The sequence below is a fragment of the Cygnus atratus genome, unplaced genomic scaffold (assembly GCF_013377495.2).
Source record: "Cygnus atratus isolate AKBS03 ecotype Queensland, Australia unplaced genomic scaffold, CAtr_DNAZoo_HiC_assembly HiC_scaffold_227, whole genome shotgun sequence".
Lineage (NCBI taxonomy): Eukaryota > Metazoa > Chordata > Aves > Anseriformes > Anatidae > Cygnus > Cygnus atratus.
The window spans coordinates 1-21929 of record NW_026109820.1 but is presented as its reverse complement, the minus strand read 5'-3'; the positions used below and the strand labels follow the sequence as shown (position 1 = coordinate 21929).

At 67.6% G+C, this 21929-nt stretch overlaps 3 protein-coding genes and 1 long non-coding RNA gene across 6 annotated transcripts; all 4 read right to left on the bottom strand.

The window, feature by feature from the left end:
• Positions 1–920: 920 nt before the first annotated feature.
• Positions 921–2322, bottom strand: LOC118261661 (leucine-rich repeat transmembrane protein FLRT1-like; the record flags this gene model as incomplete). Its single annotated transcript, XM_050716711.1, has 2 exons — positions 1249–2322; positions 921–1092 (listed from the first exon to the last, which is right to left on the bottom strand). Coding segments are annotated over exons 1-2 (1246 nt in total), but the record flags the coding sequence as incomplete, so codon positions are not given.
• Positions 2323–7658: 5336 nt separating this feature from the next.
• Positions 7659–16654, bottom strand: OTUB1 (OTU deubiquitinase, ubiquitin aldehyde binding 1). Its single transcript, XM_035572568.2, has 7 exons — positions 16537–16654; positions 14513–14574; positions 14307–14405; positions 12744–12862; positions 12558–12642; positions 9288–9482; positions 7659–8155 (listed from the first exon to the last, which is right to left on the bottom strand). Exons 1-7 carry the CDS (start codon positions 16589–16591, stop codon positions 7958–7960), a joined length of 813 nt encoding a protein of 270 aa, XP_035428461.1. The 5' UTR covers positions 16592–16654; the 3' UTR covers positions 7659–7957.
• A 955-nt stretch (positions 16655–17609) lies between these two features.
• Positions 17610–18110, bottom strand: LOC118261660 (uncharacterized). The gene is made up of 2 exons (XR_004782434.2): positions 17900–18110; positions 17610–17818 (listed from the first exon to the last, which is right to left on the bottom strand). It is a non-coding gene; the product is annotated as an uncharacterized LOC118261660 (long non-coding RNA).
• Positions 18111–18312: 202 nt separating this feature from the next.
• On the bottom strand, positions 18313–21301 carry NAA40 (N-alpha-acetyltransferase 40, NatD catalytic subunit). Of its 3 annotated transcripts, XM_035572570.2 has the most exons (8): positions 21196–21301; positions 21012–21064; positions 20809–20904; positions 20555–20713; positions 19469–19552; positions 19300–19377; positions 19075–19134; positions 18670–18818 (listed from the first exon to the last, which is right to left on the bottom strand). In XM_035572570.2, the coding sequence occupies exons 1-7, from the start codon at positions 21232–21234 to the stop codon at positions 19119–19121; spliced, it is 525 nt and encodes a 174-aa protein (XP_035428463.1). In that variant the 5' UTR covers positions 21235–21301; the 3' UTR covers positions 18670–18818; positions 19075–19118. The 3 variants fall into 3 exon arrangements, with proteins under 3 accessions (XP_035428462.1, XP_035428463.1, XP_050572669.1); XM_035572569.2 differs by lacking the exon at positions 19075–19134 and having other exon boundaries at positions 18313–18818; XM_050716712.1 differs by lacking the exon at positions 18670–18818 and having other exon boundaries at positions 19073–19134.
• Positions 21302–21929: the final 628 nt, after the last annotated feature.

The window sequence follows — 21929 nt, the reverse complement described above, 5'->3', positions numbered from 1 at the left end:
GGGGGCAGCCCCAAATGTCCTCGAAGCGGGGGGGGGGGGGCCCCGTGGGGTTCCCCAAAGGTGGTGGGGCACAAAGGGGGGGGAGGGCCCAAAGTGTCCTCGTGGGGGACCCCAAAAGGGGGGGGGGGGGAGCCAAATGTCCCTAACGAGGGGGGGCCCCCAAAGCATCCTTATGGGACCCCCCCAAAATGCCCCTAAAGAGGGGGTCCCCAAAATATCCCCTAAAAGGGGGGGGTCCCCTAAGTGGGGGGGGTCCCCAAAATGTCCCCTAACGGGGGGGGTCCCCAAAACGTTCCTTAAGGAGGACGCCCCCGAAGTGTTCCTTGAGGGGGGGGGTCCCCAAATGTGTCCCAAGCGGGAGGGGGGACCCCAACGCGCCCCAAACTGGGGGGGGGGGGGTCCCGGATATCCCCTAAGGGGGGGGTCCCCGAAGCGGGGCAGTCCCCGAAACGCGGGGGCGGGGGGCCAAGGCCCCCCCCCCCCTTCACGACCCCCCCCCGCCGCTGCCGTGGGGCACCCGCCCCCCCCGGTACCCCCTGGCCCCGGGGGGGGGCAGCGGCGGCGGCGGGGGGGGGGGGGGGCGGCGGGGGGGGGAAGACGGTGCGGATGCCGCCCTCGTCGGGGGGGGCCCGGAGGGGTCGCAGCGCCAGCCCCCCCCCCCCTCCTCCGCCGCCCCCCCCTATTTTAGCAGCCCCCCCCCGGTGCGTGGGGGGGGGGGGCAGCCCCCCCCCGCGCCCCCCCCACCTCCGCCGCCGCCTCCGCTGCCAGCACCCCCCCAGCACCCCCAGGGCCAAAACCGCCGCCGCCGCCGCTCCCCCCGCCGCCGCCCGGGGCAAACCGGGGGGGTGGGCCCGAGGCGGGGGGGGGCCCTCGGGGTCCCCCCCGGCCCGAGCTTGGGCGCAGAGCGGGGGGGGGGGCGCCGGGGGCGTCCAGGGCCGAGAGGCAGACGCGGTAAGCGGCGTGGGGCTGCAGCGCCGTCACCACGTACTCCCCCCGCTCGCCTCGCACCAGGGTCTCGGTCACCGCGCCCCCCCCGGGCCGAAGCCAGCTGAGCCGTAAGGAGGCGCCGGGGGGGGCCGGGGGCCAACGGACCTTCAGGGCCCCCCCGGGGGCCGACTGCACCCAGAGCCCCGCCGCCAGGCCCGGCGACGCCGCCGCGGCCCCCGGCGCCGCCGCCGCCGCCCCCGGCGCCTCCGCCGCCCCCGGCGCCGCCGCGGCCCCCGGCGATGCCCCCAGGCCCCCCGGGGCCTCCGGCGCGGGGGTCCCGCAGGCGTCCATCTCCCCCCGCAGCTCCCCCACCGGCAGCCCCCGCAGGCGGGCGGGCGCCTGGCACAGCAGGCCGCGCACCTCCAGCCCCGGCGGCGCCCGGCGCCGCAGCCAGTCCCGCAGCCAGGCCAGGTTGCAGCCGCAGAACCAGGGGTTGTTGCGCAGCCCCAGGTGGCTCAGGCTGCCCAGGTCGTCGAAGAGCCCGCGGGGCAGCGTGCTCAGGTTGTTGTCCGAGAGGTCGAGGCGCTCGAGCGCCCGCATGCGCGCCAGGGCGCCGGGGGGCACGTGGCTGATGGCGTTGGCCGCCAGCGAGAGGCGGCGCAGGCGGGCGCGGGGCAGGTTGGCCGGCGGCGCCGCCAGGGCGTTGCGGCCCAGCGAGAGCTCGCTGAGGTTGTGCAGGCGGCTGAAGGTGTCGTCGGCCATCCGCTGGTTGGCCAGCAGGTTGCCGTCCAGCACCAGGCGCCGCAGGGCCGGCAGCCCCTCGAAGGCGCGCAGCGGGATGGTGTGGATGCGGTTGTCGTCCAGCCGCAGCTCCTCCAGCGCCGGCGGCAGCCCCGGCGGCACGCTGCTCAGGTGGTTGCGCGAGAGGAAGAGGAGGCGCAGGCGGCGGCTCTCGGCGAAGGCGTCCTCCTCGATGCCGGCCGCCGACACCGAGTTGTCGTCCAGGTGCAGGCGCTCCAGCAGCGGGGCGCGGGCCAGGGCTCGGCGCCCGAGCCCCCGCACGTTGTTGTCCTGCAGGTGCAGCTCGCGCAGCGCCGGCGGCAGGTGGGCCGGGAGCTGCTCCAGCGCGTTGGCGTACAGGTAGAGCACCCGCAGCGCCGGCAGGCGGCCCAGCCGCGGCGGGATGCCGGCGTCGCCGATGCGGTTGTTTTGGAGGAAGAGGGTGGTGGCCCCCGGGGGGAGCCCCTCGGGGACCGCCGTCAGCCCCCGGTCGTTGCAGTAGACGCGCCCGCCGGCGCAGCGGCACACCGAGGGGCAGGGGGCGCAGCCCCCCCAAAGGGAGGCCAGCAGAGCCAGCGCCCAGGCCGGGGGGGCCCCGCGGGGAGGGGGGGCCATGGGGGGGGCCTGGAGGGAAAAAGGGGAAGGGGGGAGGGGGGGGGGGGGAAAAAGGGGTGGGAGCAGCACCCCCCCCACCCCGAGCTGTAGACACACGTTGGGTTCCTGGAGGGGCTGGGGGGGCCACTCTAAGGGACCCCCCACCATAGGGGACCCCACCGTCACCCCCCCACACACTGTAGGGGACCCCAGTGTTGTCCCCATAATAGGGGACCCCAGTGCTACCCCGTAATATGGGACCCCACTGTCGCCCCCCCACACTCTAGGGGACCCCAGTGTCACCCCCTAATATGGGACCCCGACATCCTCCCCGTAATAAGGGACCCCAGTGTCACCCCGTAATGTGAGGCCCCAGTGTCACCCCCCCACCATAAGGGACCCCCCACCCTCGGGGACCCCGGTGTCACCCCATAATATGGGGCCCCAATGTCGCCCCCACAACAAGGGACCCCACTCTCACACCCATAAGATGGGACCTCAGCGCCACCCCCCTCACTACAGGGGACCCCAATGTCCCCCCCATAATGGGGGCCCCCAGTGCCACCCCCCTAATATGGGACCCCAATGTCGCCCCCTAATATGGGACCCCAAAATCACCCCCTCACTATAGGGGACCCCACTGTCACCCCCATAACAAGGGACCCCATTGCCACTCCCGTCCCCCCCAGGACCCGGCAGCCCCCCCCATACCGTGCACCCCAATGTGTCCCCCCCCCGCCCCATCCCAGGTGTCCTGGTGCCCCCCCCAATGTCACCATAAGGACCTCTGGGGACCCAAACACCCCCCCCATAGGTGTCACCGGCCCCCCCCCCCCCCGCCCAAAAGGTGACCCTAGTGGTGCCCCCCCCAATAATCAGGCCCCCCCCAGCAGCCCCTACCTCAGTCCTCAGGGTGCTCCCGGTGCGCGATGTCCCCGTGCGACGTCCCCGTCCCCGTGCCCCGCTACCGGCTCCGGGGCCCCATGGCGGCGCCGCGCGGCCGCTCCCGGGGGGGCCGGGGGGGCCAGGGCTGCTGCGGGGGGGGGGAGGGGTGTGAACGGGGGGGCTTGCACGGCCTCGTGCAACACCCACGCTCGTGCAATGCATGTGCTCGTGCAGACGCTTGCATGCAGTAACCACCCTTGTGCAAGAAGCACGCTTGTGCAGCACTCTCGTGCAATGCACACCCTCGTGCAACCCATTCTTGTGCAAAGCACACCCTTGTGCAACACATTCTTGTGCAAAGCACACCCTTGTGCAGCAGCCTCCCTCGTGCAATGCACACCCTCGTGCTACACAAGCCCTCTGCGACACTTGAGGTCATGCAACAACTGCCCTTGTGCAACACGCTCCCTCGTGCAATGCACACTGCCCTCTGCAATACCCATTATCTTGCAAAAAACACCCTCGTGCAATGCACACCCTTGTGCAATGCACACCTTTGTGCAACACACGCTTGTGCAACCACCATTCCCGTGCAACAGTCACACATGCAACAACCGCCATTGTGCAACACACACTCTCGTGCAACGTGCGCCCCTTGTGCAATGCACACCCTTGTGCAACACGCATGCCCCTGCGCAACACGAGTGTCCTCGTGCAACGTGCGCCCTTGTGCAACTGCACGTCCTCGTGCAACACATGTGCAACACACGTGCCCTTGTGCAACATGTGCCCTCGCACAGCCCCGGCCTTGCACGCCCCCCCCAGTGCCCCTGCACTCCCTTCCCCGGGGGGCTAATTAGCAGCAGCGCTAACGAACCTCCCCTCCCGTGCACTAACGAGCCCCCCAGGGACCCCCCCCCCGGCCCAGCGTCCCCCCGGGGGGGGGGGGTTGTGACTTTGCACGAGGACGCTCGTGCGAGGCCCCTGGTGGGGTGAGGGCAGGGGGGGGGCACGGCGCTAATTAGCAGCAGCTCATTAGGGATCTCCCCCCCCCCCAGCCCAGGGCCTTTGTGCCCCCCCACCCCCACCCCAGGGACCCGCTTGCGTCAGCTGCAGCCTCGCACGAGGGCTCACGGGGGGGGGAAACTGAGGCACACCCTCCCTGCCCCCCCATCTCAGCGCCCACCCCCCGCAATATCAGGACCCCCCCCCAAAAGGCGAGACCCCCCCCTCAATGTCGGGACCCTCCCCTTAGTTTCAGGACCCTCCCCTTAATAATGGGACCCCCCCTCAATGTCCGGACCCCCCCCCCCCAATATCGGGACCCCCCTCCCAATTAAAGGACCCCCCCGCTCAATGTTGGGACCCTCTCCTTAATGTTGTGACCCCCCCAATATCACGACCCCCCCCCCCCCCAGTGTCAGGACCCTCCCCTTAATAATGGGACCCCCCCTCAGTGTCAGGACCCCCCCCCTCAATCTCAGGACCGTCCCCTTAATATCAGGACCCCCCCCCCCAATATAAGGACCCCCCCCTCAATCTCGGGACCCTCCCCCAATATAGGAACCCCTCCCCAATATCAGGACCCCCCTCGATACAAGGACCCCCCCCCCAGTTTCAGGACCCCCCCCTTAATATGGGGACCCCCCCCTCAATCTCGGGACCCTCCCCTTAATATCAGGACCCCCCCCCCCAATATAAGAACCCCCCCGTCAGTGACAGGACCCCCCCCTCAATCTCGGGACCCTCCCCTTAATATCGGGACCCCCCCCCAATATAAGGACCCCCCCATTAGTGACAGGACCCCCCCCCCCCCAATCTCGGGACCCCCCGCTCCAATGTCGGGACCCCCCCCTTAATATAAGGACCCCCTCCTAATATCAGCCCCCCCCATTAAAGCCCCCATACCCTGGAGGGGGGGTCCCATTCCCTGCCCCCCCCCCCCCAGCTCCCTGGAGCATCCCTATGAGATGGGGGGGGAGGGTCCTGGGGGGGTCCTTGGCCTTTCTGGGGGGGTCCTGAAGGTTTGGGGGGGGGGGGGCTGTTTTTTTTCTGGAGGGGGGGTCCCGGGGCGACGGGGGGGGGACCTGGGGGGGGCTCTCCGGTGGCTGGAGCCGGGGGGGGGGCGGGCCCTGCTGTCCCCCCCGGTGCTGGGGGGGGGATTTAGGGGGCGGGGGCGGGGGGGGGGCGCTACCGGGGGTGGGAGCTGAAGGGGGGGGGTCCGGGGGGGGGGTCCGGCGTGGGGGGGGGGCGGGGAAGGGTAGAGGAAGGGGGGGGGGGGGGCGCTGGGTCCTTGGAGCATCACTGGGGGGGGCGCGGGTGGGGGCTCAGGGGGGTCCGGGGGGATCCGGGGGGGTCTGGGGGGGGTCTCCAAGGGGGTCCCCGGTGCTACCGAGGGGGGGGGGCCGGTTCCCGTCCATCCCCGCGGCCGGAGCATCCCTGAGGGGGGGGGGGGGGAGGAAGGAGGGGGGCGATGGGAGGCGGGGGGAGGAGGTGAGGGGGGTCCGGGGGGGGGTTCGGGGGTGGGGAGGGGTCCGGGGGGGGCCTTTACCGGGCTCGGGGCCGGGCGGCGCGGTCCGGGCCCGGTGCTGGCGGCGGCGGCTGCGGGCGTGGGAAGGCGGCGGGGCGGGGAGGGGGGGGCAGCGCCGCCTCCCGGTGCGCGGGGGGGGGCCCGGGGGAGGCCCGGGGAGGGCCCGGAGGGGGGGCCCGGGGGGGGCTCTGGGGGCTGCGGGGGGGGGGGGGCAGGGAGGGAGAGGGGAGGGGATTGGGGGGGGGCGGGAACACCCAACGGGCAGCGGCACCGGGCGGGGGGGGGGCCGAGGGGGAGCGGGGCTTGCACGGGGTGTGCAAGGGGTGTGCAAGGGGTTTGCACGGGGCTTGCACCTGCTTTGCACGGGGGTTGTATTGGGGTTTGCACAGGGCTTGCATGGGGGCTGCATCGCCTTTGCACGGGGCTTGCACCTGCTTTGCACGGGGCTTGCACGGGGCTTGCACGGGGCTTGCACGGGGCTTGCATGGGGGCTGCATCGCCTTTGCACGGGGCTTGCACCTGCTTTGCACGGGGCTTAAACGGGGCTTGCACGGGGCTTGCATGGGGGCTGCATTGCCTTTGCACGGGGCTTGCACCTGCTTTGCACGGGGCTTGCACGGGGCTTGCATGGGGGCTGCATCGCCTTTGCACGGGGTTTGCACAGCACTTGCACAGGGCTTGCATCTCTTTTGCACGAGGCTTGCACGAGGCTTGCACGGCGTTTGCATGACCTTGCTTGCATCTCCTTTGCACAGGGCTTGCACCTTCTTTGCAGGGGTCTTGCACCTGCTTTGCACGAGGCTTGCACAAGGTTTGCAGGGGGTGCACAGGGCTCGCATCTCCTTTGCGTGGGGTTTGCACAGGGCTTGCACGGGACTTGCACCTGTTTGCACAGAGTTTGCACGGGGCTTGCATGGGGCTTTCATCTCCTTTGCATGGGGCTTGCACGGGGCTTTGCACGGGCTTTGCACAGGGTTTGCACGGGGCTTTCATCTTCTTTGCTCGGGGCTTGCGTTGGCCTTGCACGGGCTTTGCACAGGGCTTGCACAAGGGGCTGTGCAGGGCTTGCACAAAGCTTGCACAAGGCCTCACATGCGCACATGGGGCACCGCAGGGGGCATGCATGGGGCCCCACAGGGCTTGCACGAGTGCTTGCACAAGGGCTGCTGCTCCCTGGGGGGCACTTTGGGGGCTCCTGGGGGCAGTTTTGGGGCTGGGGGGGGCAGTCGGGGGTCCCGGGAGGCAGAGGCATGTGTGCAAGGGCTGTGCACAGGTGTGCAAGGACTGCACATGGGTGGGGCATGGTCACACAAGGACCACGTCTTGCACGAGGACATCTTGCACGAGGACCACATCTTGCACAAAGGTGTCTTGCAGAGCTCTCCTGGCACGAGCGCTGTCCCCCATGCGTGCCCTCTTGCACACGTGTGTGGCAGGCGGAGCAGGCTCCCCACAGCCCCCCCAGTTCCCCCCCCCCTCAATAAAAACGTGCAACGAGTGTGGGCCGCATCTTTATTCGGGAACTGGGGAGGGGGGGGGGGGGAGGCGTGCAAGGCTGCACGAGGGGGGGGGGGGCTGAGAGCCTCGTGGGACTTGTGCAAGGCCGCACGAGGGCCGTGCAAGACCAGAGGGGATTGCAGCGGCAGCAACGCCGCACGAGGCCCTCGTGCACCCACCGGAGGCCCCGCAGGTACTCGTGCGAGGCTGTGCAAAAGCCCCCAGGGAGGGGAGGCTCACACGAGGCTGGTGCGAGGCTCACACGAGGCTTGTACGATGCTCACACGAGGCTGGTGCAAGGCTCCCACCAGGCTGGTGCAAGGATACCATGAGGTTCACATGAGACTGGTGCGAGGCTCACACGAGGCTCATGTGAGGCTCACACTAGGCTCGTGCAAGGCTCCCACGAGGCTGGTGCGAGCCCCCTCCCGAGAAGGGGAAGCTCCCACGAGGTTGGTGCGAGGCTCCCACGAGGCTGGTGTGAGGCCCCCCCGAGAAGGGGAAGCTCCCACGAGGTTGGTGCGAGGCTCCCACGAGGCTGGTGTGAGGCCCCCCCGAGGAGGGGAAGCTCCCACGAGGTTGGTGCAAGGCTCCCACGAGGCTGGTGCGAGGCCCCCCCAAGGCGGGGAGGCTCCCACAAGGCTCCCCCGAGGCTGATGCGAGACTCCCCCGAGGCTCAAGGGAGGCTCACACGAGGCTCGTGCGAGGCTCACGAGGCTCGTGCGAGGCCCGCGCGAGGCCGGCTCACTTGTAGAGGATGTCGTAGTGGCCGGGGCGGTAGAGGAGGCAGACGCGGGGCTGCGAGCCCTCGGGGAAGACGTGCGGGTTGGTGGCGCCGCCCTCGCCCCGGTCCATGTACTCCACCAGCACCGGCACCTGCAGCGCCCGCGCCAGCGCGATGATGTGGATGTGGTCGCTCTCCTTGCACATGGGCTCCACCTCCTGCACGGGGGGGGGGGGGGAGGGGGGGGGCACACGGGGAGATGGCGTGCGAGGCCGTGCGAGAGGTGGGGGGGGGGTTTGGGGGGGGGTGGGAGGGGGTGCGAGGTGGGACAAGGGGAGGGGAGGCTGTGAAAGGCGGGGGGAAGGTGTGCAAGAGCAGTGCGAGGGGCTGCTGGGGGACGTGCAAGGCTGTGCAAAGCTGTGCAAGGGCGTGCAAAGCTGTGCAAGAGCAGCGCAAGGGCCATCGGGGCCATGTAAGGCTGTGCAAAGCTGTGCGAGGGCCATTGGGGGATGTGCAAGGCTGTGCAAAGCTGTGCAAGAGCAGTAAAGAGTAGTGCAAGGGCCATTGGTGGACGTGCAAGGCTGTGCAAAGGCATGCACGGCCGTTTAGCGGCTGTGTGAGGCTGTGCAAAGCTGTGCAAGGGCCACTTAGGAGCTGTACAAAGCTGCAGAAAGCCATGCAAGGGCCATGTAAGAATGCAGAAAGCTGTGCAAGGGTTGTGTAAGGGCCGTGCAAAGCCGTGCAAGGCCATTTAGGGGCCGTGCAAGGTTGCAGAAAGCTGTGCAAGGGCCGTGCAAGGCCATTTAGGGGGCCATGCACGGCTGCACAAAGACACGCAGGGGCCATGCGAGGACCACGCAAAGCCATGCAAGGCTGCAGAAAGCTGTGCAAGGGCTGTGCAAAGCTGTGCTAGGGCCTGTGCAAAGGCGTGCAAGGCCATTTAGGGGCCAGTGCAAGGTTGCAGAAAGCCGTGCAAGGGCCGTGCAAAGGCGTGCAAGGCCACTTAGGGGCCATGCAAGGCTGCAGAAAGCCTGTGCAAGGGCCGTGTGAGGCTGCAGAAAGCCATGTAGGGGCCGTGCAAAGCTGTGCTAGGGCCGTGCAAAGGCGTGCAAGGCCATTTAGGGGCCGCGTAAGGCGGCAGAAAGCCGTGCAAGGGCCGTGCAAAGGCGTGCAAGGCCACTTAGAGGCCATGCAAGGTTGCAGAAAGCCGTGCAAGGGCCGTGCAAAGGCGTGCAAGGCCACTCAGGGGCCACGCAAGGCTGGAGAAAGCCTTGCAAAGGCCGTGCAAGGGCCGTGCGAAGCCGTGCAAGGGCCGTGCAAGGCCTGGCACGGGCCCCGCGGGGCGCCCACCTGCTGGCAGAACTCCTTGATGCTGCGGCCGCCCTCGAGGAACTGCTCGAAGAAGCGGCGGTGGCGCTGCAGGCAGCCCGAGGTGAGCAGGCGCAGGTAGACCACCAGGTAGTCCGACGTGCCCGGCTCGTTGAAGGCCGCCAGCAGCTCGGGCAGCGGCACGCGGCGCTCCACGCGCTCGATCAGCTCCATGAACTGCGGGGGGACGGGGTTACGGGGTCACACGGGGGGTTACGGGGTCACACAGGGGGTTATGGGGTCAGACAGGGGGTTATGGGGTCACACGGGGGGTTATGGGGTCACACGGGGGGTTATGGGGTCAGACAGGGGGTTACGGGGTCACACGCTCCACGCGCTCGATCAGCTCCATGAACTGCGGGGGGACGGGGTTACGGGGTCACACGGGGGGTTATGGGGTCACACAGGGGGTTATGGGGTCGCACAGGGGGTTATGGGGTCGCACAGGGGGTTATGGGGTCAGACAGGGGGTTACGGGGTCACACGGGGGGTTATGGGGTCACACGGGGGGTTACGGGGTCGCACAGGGGGTTATGGGGTCAGACAGGGGGTTACGGGGTCACACGGGGGGTTATGGGGTCACACGGGGGGTTATGGGGTCACACAGGGGGTTACGGGGTCACACGCTCCACGCGCTCGATCAGCTCCATGAACTGCGGGGGGACGGGGTTACGGGGTCACACGGGGGGTTACGGGGTCACACGGGGGGTTATGGGGTCACACGCACCGTTATGGGGTCAGACAGGGGGTTATGGGGTCACACGCTCCACGCGCTCGATCAGCTCCATGAACTGCGGGGGGACGGGGTTACGGGGTCACACGGGGGGTTACGGGGTCAGACAGGGGGTTATGGGGTCACACGCACCGTTATGGGGTCAGACAGGGGGTTATGGGGTCACACAGGGGGTTATGGGGTCACACGCTCCACGCGCTCGATCAGCTCCATGAACTGCGGGGGGACGGGGTTACGGGGTCACACGGGGGGTTATGGGGTCACACAGGGGGTTATGGGGTCGCACAGGGGGTTATGGGGTCACACGGGGGGTTACGGGGTCACACGCTCCACACGCTCGATCAGCTCCATGAACTGCAGGGGGACGGGGTTACGGGGTCACACAGGGGGTTACGGGGTCACACGGGGGGTTACGGGGTCGCACAGGGGGTTATGGGGTCACACAGGGGGTTACGGGGTCACACGGGGGGTTATGGGGTCACACAGGGGGTTATGGGGTCACACGGGGGGTTATGGGGTCACACGCTCCACGCGCTCGATCAGCTCCATGAACTGCGGGGGGACGGGGTTACGGGGTCACACGGGGGGTTATGGGGTCAGACAGGGGGTTATGGGGTCGCACAGGGGGTTATGGGGTCACACGCACCGTTATGGGGTCAGACAGGGGGTTATGGGGTCGCACGCACCGTTATGGGGTCAGACAGGGGGTTATGGGGTCGTACAGGGGGTTATGGGGTCACACGCACCGTTATGGGGTCAGACGGGGGGTTATGGGGTCGTACAGGGGGTTATGGGGTCACACGCACCGTTATGGGGTCAGACAGGGGGTTATGGGGTCGCACAGGGGGTTATGGGGTCAGACAGGGGGTTATGGGGTCAGACAGGGGGTTATGGGGTCACACGGGGGGTTATGGGGTCAGACAGGGGGTTATGGGGTCGTACAGGGGGTTATGGGGTCACACGCACCGTTATGGGGTCAGACAGGGGGTTATGGGGTCGTACAGGGGGTTATGGGGTCACACGCACCGTTATGGGGTCAGACAGGGGGTTATGGGGTCGCACAGGGGGTTATGGGGTCAGACAGGGGGTTATGGGGTCAGACAGGGGGTTATGGGGTCACACGGGGGGTTATGGGGTCAGACAGGGGGTTATGGGGTCGTACAGGGGGTTATGGGGTCACACGCACCGTTATGGGGTCAGACAGGGGGTTATGGGGTCGTACAGGGGGTTATGGGGTCACACGCTCCACGCGCTCGATCAGCTCCATGAACTGCGGGGGGACGGGGTTACGGGGTCACACGGGGGGTTATGGGGTCACACGCACCATTATGGGGTCACACGGGGAGTTATGTGGTCAGACAGGGGGTTATGGGGTCACATGGGGGGTTGTGGGGTCACACGGGGGGTTATGGGGTCACACGGGGGGTGACACACACCGTTACGGGGTCACACGGGGGGTTACGGGGTCACACGCACCATTATGGGGTCATACGGGGGTTATACGGGGTCACACGGGGGTTACATGTGCCATTATGAGGTCATATGGGGGGGTCACACGTGCCGTTATAGGGTCGCACAGGGGTCACGCACACCGTTACGGGGTCACACACCCCAGTGTCCCCCCAGTGTCCCCCCCATATCCCCACCGTCCTCCCAGTGTCCCCCAATGTCCCCCCTCAGTGTCCCCAATGTCACCACGGTGTGACCGTGTGGCCCCCAGTGTCCCCCGCCATGTCCCCAGTGTCCCCAGTGCCCTCCCAGTGCCCCCCGTGTCCTCCCTATGTCCCCCCAGTACCCCCACCATGTCCCCAGTGTCCCCCAGGTGTCCCCCAGGTGTCCCCCCCATCTTCTGCCATGTCCCCAGTGTCCCCAGTGTCCTCCCAGTGTCCCCCCCGTGTCGCACCAGTGTCCCCCCCATTCCCCCAGTGTCCCCCATCAAGTCCCCACTGTCCCCCTTGCCCTCCCAGTGTCCTCCCAGTGTCCCCCCAGTGTCCCAACTGTGTCCCCTTCATGTCCCCCCCATGTCCCCAGTATCCTCCCAGTGTCCCTACCAGCGTCTCCGCAGTGTCTCCCAGTCCCCCCAGTGTCTCCCAGTCCCCCCAGTGTCTCCCAGTGTCCCCAGCGTCCCCACACTGCCTCCCCAGTGTCTCCCAGTCCCCCCAGTGTCCCCGCACTGTCTCCCCAGTGTCTCCCAGTTCCCCCAGCGTCTCCCCAGTGTCTCCCAGTTCCCCCAGCGTCTCCCCAGCGTCTCCCCAGTGTCTCCCAGTCCCCGCACTGTCTCCCCAGTGTCTCCCAGTCCCCCCAGTGTCCCCGCACTGTCTCCCCAGTGTCTCCCAGTCCCCCCAGTGTCTCCCAGTTCCCCCAGTGTCCCCGCACTGTCTCCCCAGTGTCTCCCAGTCCCCCCAGCGTCTCCCCAGCGTCTCCCAGTTCCCCCCAGTGTCCCCGCACTGTCTCCCCAGTGTCTCCCAGTCCCCCCAGCATCTCCCCAGTGCCTCCCAGTTCCCCCCAGTGTCCCCCACCGTGTTGTGGAAGTCCTCGATCGTGAACTCGGTGAAGCCCTGCGCCACCAGCTCGTCCTTGCTGCGCGCCGAGATCTCCTTGAACCTGGGGGGGGGGGGAGACAAAGCGGGTGGCACCGCGCCGCGGGGGGGGGTCCTGGGGGAGGGGACAGGGTCCTGGGGGGGGGGGCGGGGGGGGGCACGCACCGCTGCAGCTCCTGGCCGTCCTCCAGCAGGGCCTCGAGGTGCGCGAAGCCGAAGGCGCGGTAGAAGCAGTTCCCGTCCGGCCGCGTCTTGCGGATGTAGGAGTACTTCTGGAGCAGGTCCTGGGGGGGGGGGGACAAAAGGGACGTCTGGGGACACCTGGGGACGTTTGGGGGCACCTGGGGACGTCTGGGGGCACCTGGGGACGCGGCAGGGACGTGGGGACACGGGGCAGGGGGTACGGGGGTGGCACGGGGCAGGGGGCACGGGGGGATACGGTGGGGATGTCAAAGGGATGAGCTGAAGGGAGGTGGCCCTGGGGGACATCTGGGGACACCTGGGGACATTTGGGGACACCTGGGGACGCGGCGGGGACGTGGGGACACGGGGCAGGGGGTACGGGGGTGGCACGGGGCAGGGGGACGGGGGGATACTGTGGGGATGTTGGGGGGAGGTCAAAGGGATGAGCTGAAGGGAGGTGGCCCTAAGGGACAGCCTGGGGACATCTGGGGACACCTGGGGACGTTTGGGGACACCTGGGGACATCTGGGGACACCTGGGGACGCGGCGGGGACGTGGGGACACGCGGACAGGGGGATACGGTGGGGATGTTGGGGGGACGTCAAAGGGATGAGAAGGGACACGGCCCCCAAGGGACAGCCTGGGGACACTTGGGGACACCTGGGGACACCCCAAAGGGACAGCAGGGACACGCCGAGAGGACGTGGGGACAGGGGATGGCCCGGGGGGGCGGGGACAGCCTGGAGACGTCGGGGACACCCCGAAGGGGCAGAACGGGGACGGCAGGGACACGCCGAAGGGGACGTGGGGACACCCCAAAGGGACACGGGGACACCCCGAGGGGACACGAGGGACGTGCCAAGGGGTTGTGGGGACACCCTGGGGGACGTGGGGACACCCCAAAGCCTCCCAACCCTACCACGGTGCTCCTAAAGGGCTCCCAGTGCCAAACTGGTTTCTCTTGAGGCCTCCCAGTGCCAAACCAGTAACCCCAAAACCTTCCCAGTGCCAAACCAGTAACCCCAAAACCTTCCCAGTGCCAAACCAGTAACCCCCAAAGCCTCCCAGTGCCAAATGGGTGGCCCTAAAAGGCTCCCAGTGCCCCCCAAAGCCTCCCATTGCCCCCCCGAAGCCTCCCAGTGACATACTGGTGGCCTTAAAAGCCTCCCAGTGCCCTCCTAAAGCCCTCCCAGCGTCAAACTGGTGGCCCTAAAAGCCTCCCAGTGCCAAACCAGTAGCCCCCAAATCCCCCCCATCCTACAACAGTGCTCCTAAAAGGCTCCCAGTGCCAAACTGATTTGCCTTGAGGCTTCCCAGTGCCAAACCAGTAACCCCCAAAGCCTCCCAGTGCCAAACCAGTAACCCCCAAAGCCTCCCAGTGCCAACCAGTGCCCCCCTAAAGCCTCCCAGTGCCGAACTAGGTGCCCCCCAGAGCCTCCCAGCGCCCCCCTAAAGCCCCCCAGGTACCTTGCTGGTGCCCCCCAGAGCCCCCCCAGCGCCTTACTGGTGCCCCCCAGAGCCTCCCAGTGCCATACTGGTGCCCACCTTGATCTTCTGCTGGTAGACGTGGTCGTCCTGCGCGTACTCCTTGTAGAGCACGGCCAGCTCCAGCCGCTCCGACACCAGCGGGTTCTGCACCGCGATCTGGGGGGGGGGGGGGGAGGGTTAATTAACGAGGGGGGGTGCTAATTAACGAGGGGGGGGGGGCGTTAATTAGCCCCCCCCCCCGCCCAATTAATCGGGGCGCTCACCTCCTGCTGGATGCGGTCCTGCTGCGCCATGATGGCCTCGTCGTAGGCCAGGCAGTTCACGCCTGGGGGGGGGGGACACGTTTAGGGGACACCCCCCCCCCCCCCCAAATATTGGGGGTGGTGGGCGAGACCCCCCCCCGGCCCTGGGGGAGGGGAGAGGGGGGGTATTGGGGGGTTTTGGGGGGCTTTTGGGGCTTTTTTTGGGGGGGGTTGGGGGATATTGGGGGGACTGGGGGGGTTGGGGGGCCTTTTTGGGGGGGTTTGGGGGGCATTGGGGGATTTTGGGGGGGCTGGGGGAGACTTTTGGGGGTATTGGGGGGGCTGGGGGGGGTTTGGGGGGTATTGGGGGGGTTTGGGGGGTTTTGGGGGGTCTGGGGGAGACTTTTGGGGGGGTATTGGGGGGACTGGGGGGGTTGGGGGGACTTTTGGGGGGGTACTGGGGGGGGGGATGGGGGGGGTATTGGGGGCCTGGGGGGGTTTCTTGGGCGGTGTTGGGGGGGTTTGAGGAGGGGGGTAGGGACCTGGGGGGGATTTGGGGGTGTTGGGGGGGGGATTTTTGGGGGGTATCGGGGGACTGGGGGGGGCACTGGGGGGATTTGGGGGGGGTATTGGGGGTCTGGCGGGGCTTCGGGGGGCTGCGGGGGTGTTGGGGGGACTTTTTTTTTGGGGGGGTGGGGGGGCTTTGGGGGGTGTTACGGGTCTGGGGGGGCCGGGGGGGGGGCTTTTTGGGGTTGTTGGGGACCTGGGGAGGCTTTTGGGGTGTTGGGGGGGAGTTTGGGGGGGGGCATTGGGGGGGCTTTTTGGGGGGGGGCCTTGGAGGGTATTGGGGGGGGCTTTCTTGGGGGGGGAATTGGGGGGGCTTTTTTTGGGGGTATTGGGGGGGTTTTTTGGGGGGCATTGGGGGGGCTTTGAGGGTTACTGGGGGATTACAGGGGGCTATAGGGGGCTGCGCAGGTCTATAGGGGGGCACTACAATGCCCCGGGGGGGGGGCTGGGGGGGCTATAGGGGGCTTTGGGGGGGCCTATAGGGCTTTTTTGGGTGGCTGTAGGGGGTCCACAGCGCCTATAAGGAGCCTATGAGGGTTTTGGGGGGGGGTCCATAGGAGGCTTTGTGGGGCCTGTAGGGGGCGTGGGGGGGCTATAGAAGGCTTTATGGGGGCCATAGGGGCTTGGGGGGGGGGGGGCCTTTTAGGTAGACTTAGGGAGCCTGTAGGTGCTTTAGGGGGTCTATAGGGGATCTGTAGGGGCTTGGGGGGGGGTCTATAGGGGCTTTAGGGGATCTATGGGGGGATCTGAGGGTCTATAGGGGCTTCGGGGGGTTCATGGGGACCTTTAGGGAGCCTGTAGGTGCTTTAGGGGATCTATAGGGGCTTGGGGGGGGTCTATAGGGGCTTTAGGGGATCTATGGGGGGATCTGAGGGTCTATAGGGGCTTCGGGGGGTTCGTGGGGACCTTTAGGGAGCCTGTAGGTGCTTTAGGGGATCTATAGAGAGCCTTGGGGAGAATCTATAGGAGGCTTTCGGGGATCTGTGAGTGGATGTGGGGGTCTGTGGGGGGTTCATAGGGAGATTTAGGGATTCTATAGGGTCTTTAGGGGGCCTATAGAGAGCTTTGGGGGGGCCTATGGGGGCTTTGGGGGGGTTCACAGTGAGATTTAGGGACTCTGTAGGTGCTTTACGGGGCCTATAGGGGGCTTTAGGGGGCCTATGGGGGCTTTGGGGGGTTCACAGTGAGATTTAGGGACTCTGTAGGTGCTTTAAGGCGCCTATAGAGGGCTTTAGAGGGCCTATAGGGGCTTTAGAGGGCCTACAGGGGGCTTTAGAGGGCCTATAGGAGGCTTTGGGGGCCTATAGGGGCTGCGTGGGGCCTATGGGGGGTTCCATAGGGACCTCAGGGGCCCGTAGGGGGCTGTGGGGGGGTTCCCCGCCCCCCCCCCGGACCCCCTCCCCCCGGCTCCTCCCGCCCTCCGCCGGGGCCGGGCGCTGCGGGCGGCTCGGGGCCCGCCGGTCCGGGCGCTCCGTTACCGTCCGCGTCGCCGCCGAGCGGCTCCGGCTTCTGCTGAGGCTCCTCCGCCGCCATCTTCCGCCGCAGCCCCGCCCCGCGCAGCGCTTCCGGGGCACCGGCGGCCGCCGCAAGCGCTTCCGGGGCACCGGCCGCCCCGCCGGAAGCCAGGCCGTAGCAACGGCTCCCACACCGGGGGCCCGCCCCCTAGCAACCGCGCGGGGGAGGAGCCCCGCCCCAAGCAGGCCCCGCCCCCCCCAGCGACAGGCCACACCCCTAGCAACCATACTTGATGGGGGGTCACCACGCCCCTAGCAACAGGCCCCTCCCCTTAGCAGGCTTGGATGCGGGGTGGCCCCGCCCCCTAGCAACAGGCCCCGCCCCCTAACGACTGGAACGGGTCGGTGGGGAACGGTCCCGCCCCTACAGCTGGCCCCTCCCCCGGCAACCAGACCTCCCCCTAGCAACCAGGCCACGCCCCCCAGCAATCAGGCCGGTCCCTAGCAACCGGCCCGCACCTCCTAGCAACCAGGTCACTCCCTCCCCAGCAACCCGGCCACACCCCTTAGCAACAAAGCCCTCCTCTCCTAGCAACCGGAACCGCCCCTAGCAACCAGGGGCTCCTCCCCCTAGCAACCGGATCCGACCCTTAGCAACCGGGGCTCCCTCAGCCCCCAAGCAACGAGCAGGTAAGCTGGCCGTGACGTCATCTGACGACCTCATCGACCCCCGAGCCCCCCGGTGCCCCCCCCCCCCCGAGCCTCCCGCTGCTCCCCCCGCACCTTCCGGTGCCCCCCCGAGCCCTCAGGTTCCCCCCCAATCCCCCCCCCCGACCTAGCCGGTGCCCCCTTGAGCCTCCCGGTCCCTCCCCCGAGCCCCCTGGTACCCCCCCCCGTGCCCCTCCCCGAACCCCCAGGTGCGCCCCCGTTCCCTCCGTTATCCCGCCCGAGCTCCCCGGTGTCCACCCTGAACCCACCGGTGCCCCCCCACCCGGTCCCTCCGGTGCTCCCCCAAACCCCGAGGTGCCCCCCTGGTCCCTCAGGGCCACCCCCCCCCGAGCCTCTCGGTGCCCCCCCCGTGACGGACGGAGGCGGGAGAGCATCAGCGGCCTTTATTGGGGCGCGGGGCCCGGGGGGCGCTGGTCCCGTTCGTGGTCCCGGTGCTGGTCCCGTTCGTGGTCCCGGTGCGGGTCCCGGTGCAGGCCCCGGCTCACTCCCGGTTCTTGTAGTCCTCCAGGTGCGCCAGCACCCAGGCGGCGGGGCCCAGGCACACGGCGAACATGGCGGCGAAACCGGCGGCGGTCTCCTGCGGGCACAGCGGCGTCAGCGGGCGGCAAGGTCACCCCGCCCGGTCCCCCCCGCCCCGAGCCGCTGCCCCCGCGCTCACCGCGGGCCCCAACGGATCCTGCGGAGGCCCCGTGACGAGGCCGCGCCGGGCCGGGCCGGGCCGGGCCGCGGGGCGCAGCAGGGCGCGGGCCAGGCGAACGGCGAGCGGCATGGCGGCGGCGGGGAGACGGCGGAAGTGACGCCCTGCCTCACTTCCGGGGGAGGAGCCTGGAGACCACTCCCCTCCTCGTAACCACGCCCCCAGCCCTGACAGCTCTGCGGGAGGCCCCGCCCCTCGGGGCCGGCCCCGTGCCCCCCCCGGTGCATGCCGGGAGCTTTCTTTCATTGCTCAAGGCGCGGCCGCGGGGGCTGCTGGGAAATGTAGTCCTGCATCTCCACCCCACCCCGGGAACTGGTGCGGACTGGTGCGGACTGGGGGGGGGGGGGGTGTCACCCCGTCGAGACCAGGCTCCGTTTATTCCTCGTGAACGATTTATTTGTAACGTACAAACCGAAGCGATCAAAAAGAGGGAGTCCCGTGGCTGCCCGGAGGCACTGGAAACAGCACCGGAAACATCCAAAATAGGCAAAAACCCTCGTTGTGCCCCAAAATACGAGCCCTGCCCCCCCAGCGCGGGACACCCCCGCTCCAGGGAGGGGACCAGAACCCTCCCTGACAGCACCCAAAATTCCGGGGGTCACAGTAGGGTGACAATAAGGGGGGGGGGGGGGGCACAGCCAGGCCGGACACCCGTACGCGGCACAGAGCGACGAGCCCGTTTTGGGGTAAAAACCTTCAGATTTGGGTAAATCCGTGTTGGGGGGGGGGGGGGGGGGCTCAGTGGCAGCAGCCCCCGCAGTGCCCCCCGGGGTGCGCGTGCTGGCTCTCGCCGAACTTGGTGCGCCGGCTGAGGATCTCGTAGGAGCAGTCGTCGCCGCAGCAGCCCGAGACGCTGGGCGAGGTGTCGTCGATGTCGAACCTGGGGGAGGGGAGGGGATAAAAAAAAAAAAAAATGGGGTGGGGGGGGTCAAAAAATGGAGCGGGGGGGTCAGCGCCACCCCCCCGACCCCAATATAGGGGAATACGGGGGGTGAGCTGCCTGCCACACAAGGGGGGGGGGGTGGAGAGGTGACCCCGACAGGCACAAGGCGGGGGGGGGGGGAGGGGGGGGACGGGACAGTGAAAATAAAGGGGGGGGGGAAATGGGGGGGCTGCGGGGGCACCCGGACACCCACCTCCGGCAGCCGGGCGAGCACCAAACCCTTCCCCGCCTGCCCCGTCACGTCGCCAGCGCGCTGCAAGAGGGGCGTGAGCAGCGGGTTACGGAACCCCCCCCCCCCCCCTACAAAAGAGAGGGGGTTCCCCCCCCACCCCCCCCTCCCTCCCCCCCCCCCCCCCCCGGGGGGAAAAGGCTGGGAAACGGGGTGAAAAACGAGGGGTTTGGGGGGGTTTTCACTTACTGTAAGGCGTCCCGGAAGAAGTGGTAGGCGCCGTGGTTGTGTTTGAACACCGTCAGCATCACCTTCTTCATCTGGGTGCTGGGGGAGGGGGGGGGGGGAAAAAAAGGGGTGAGGGGGGGGGAGGAAAGCCCTGAAAACCCCGCTTTTCACCCCGAAAAGGTGCCGTCACCTGTTGGCCACCAGCTGTAGGATCTGTAGGAGGAATTTGCCCAGCCCTCGCCGGCGCACCCGGCTCTCCAGCTGCACCTCGTAGCTGCGGGGACGAGACCCCCAAATCACCGCGGCCCCATTCCCAGGGCTTTTTGCCCCATTCCCAGGGCCCTTTTGGCCCCCCCCACTCCCCACAGCCCCCTTTCCGCCCCCATTCCCAGCCCCCTTTCACCCCATTCCCAGCCCCTTTCGCCCCCGTTCCCAGCCCCTTCTCGCCCCCGTTCCCGGACCCCTTCTCGCCCCCGTTCCCGGACCCCTTCTCGCCCCCGTTCCCGGACCCCTTCTCGCCCCCGTTCCCGGACCCCTTCTCGCCCCCGTTCCCGGACCCCTTCTCGCCCCCGTTCCCGGACCCCTTCTCGCCCCCGTTCCCGGACCCCTTCTCGCCCCCGTTCCCGGACCCCTTCTCGCCCCCGTTCCCGGACCCCTTCTCGCCCCCGTTCCCGGACCCCTTCTCGCCCCCGTTCCCGGACCCCTTCTCGCCCCCGTTCCCGGACCCCTTCTCGCCCCCGTTCCCAAGCCCCTTTTGTCCCATTCCCCAGCCCCCTTCTTGCCCCCATTCCCGGCCCATTTTGGGCCCTTTCCGCCCCCATTTTGGGCCCCTTCCGCCCCCATTTTGGGCCCCTTCCGCCCCCATTTTGGGCCCCTTCCGCCCCCATTTTGGGCCCCTTCCGCCCCCATTTTGGGCCCCTTCCGCCCCCATTTTGGGCCCCTTCCGCCCCCATTTTGGGCCCCTTCCGCCCCCATTTTGGGCCCCTTCCGCCCCCATTTTTGGGCCCCTTCCGCCCCCATTTTGGGCCCCTTCCGCCCCCATTTTGGGCCCCTTCCGCCCCCATTTTGGGCCCCTTCCGCCCCCATTTTGGGCCCCTTCCGCCCCCATTTTGGGCCCCTTCCGCCCCCATTTTGGGCCCCTTCCGCCCCCATTTTGGGCCCCTTCCGCCCCCATTTTGGGCCCCTTCCGCCCCCATTTTGGGCCCCTTCCGCCCCCATTTTGGGCCCCTTCCGCCCCCATTTTGGGCCCCTTCCGCCCCCATTTTTCACCACCCACCAGTAGAGAACCTCGTCGCCGCACTCGACGTCGAAGCGGAAATGGGAGAAGGCGACGGGGCCGGCGGCGGCGTCGCGGGCGATGAGGTACCAGGCGCGGTCGTCCGCCAGCTCCTCCCGCTTCTCCCGCTCCTTCCAGCCCCACTCGCTCTGCTCGTACCTGCGGGGAAACACCCCCCGGGGGGCCCCCCCCCCCCCTCCTCGTTTTTAGGGCAAAACACGGGGGTTTCGGGGCTCGCAGGGGGGCGCACTTACAGCGTCTGCATGTTGCTCTTGGTCAGCTCGAAAGCCCACTCGAGGGTAGCTGGCTCCAGGCCGGCGCCGCGCCGGCACTCGATGGCGACATCGAGGCTGGGGGCGGGGGGGGAAAGAGGGAAGGCAGCGGCACCGTCGGCCCCCCCCGGGACCGGCAGCACCGTGATTTTGCCGTGCCGGGGGTGGGGGGGGCAGGCACTCACCCGTTGCGGTCGTATTTTTTGAACACCGGGAAGGCTTCGAGGGGATCTTCGAGCTGGGAGGAAGCAAACATTGCCCCAAAAATGAAGAAGGGGGTGGGATTTGTGTCCCCCCCCCCCACCCCCGGGGCCAATGTTGCCCTTTTTGGCCCCGTTTTGAGGCTGGGGGGGCAGGGGGGGCGCTCACCTTGTTGGCCGCCTCCACCTTGGCGCAGACGGCATCCATCGCCGCCCGCTCCTCCAGGCGCTTCTGCTTCTTCTCCTTGGCCTTGCTCGATTTCCTCTGCAGGAGGAGCACAAAAGGGTGATTTTGTGCTAAATCCACGATTTTTTTTTTTTTTTTTTAAACGTGAAAATCCCTGCCTAGCAGGGACGCAAGATTCCCAACAAGAGATCAAAAATAAAACAGCCCCCAAGGGAAAGAAAAATAAGCGGCTAACAGCAGGCTGCCAAAGCTGAGCTCACCCAAACCCCCTCACACACACAAAAAAAAGTGGGTTTTGGGGGAGAAAAGTGGTTTTTTTTTTGACAAAAACACAGGCAGAGGGGGGGCGTAGCGGCTCCTTGAACCCCACCGGTCACCTCGGAGCAGGACAAGAACTTTTTCTGTGTCCCAATCCCTGCCCGATTGGAAATTCGTGGGGTTTTCCCCCAAATCTTTGGTTGTGTGATGAAGCATGCAGTGGAACTTGGCTTTTCCACATCCACGCGGAATTATCCCTTTTTTTTTCCCCTATTTCTTTTATTTCTGTTGCTGGTTAAGAGCCCCCTGTTGAAGATAACCCAAAACCAGGCCATTTTCCCCCAAAACCCTGGCAATTTCTCCCCCAACCCTGCCGGCATCCCCTCAGGATCCCCAAACGACAGCAAATTTACGTGGGAAAAAGCTTCACTTCCACAAAAACTACACAAAAAAAGGCA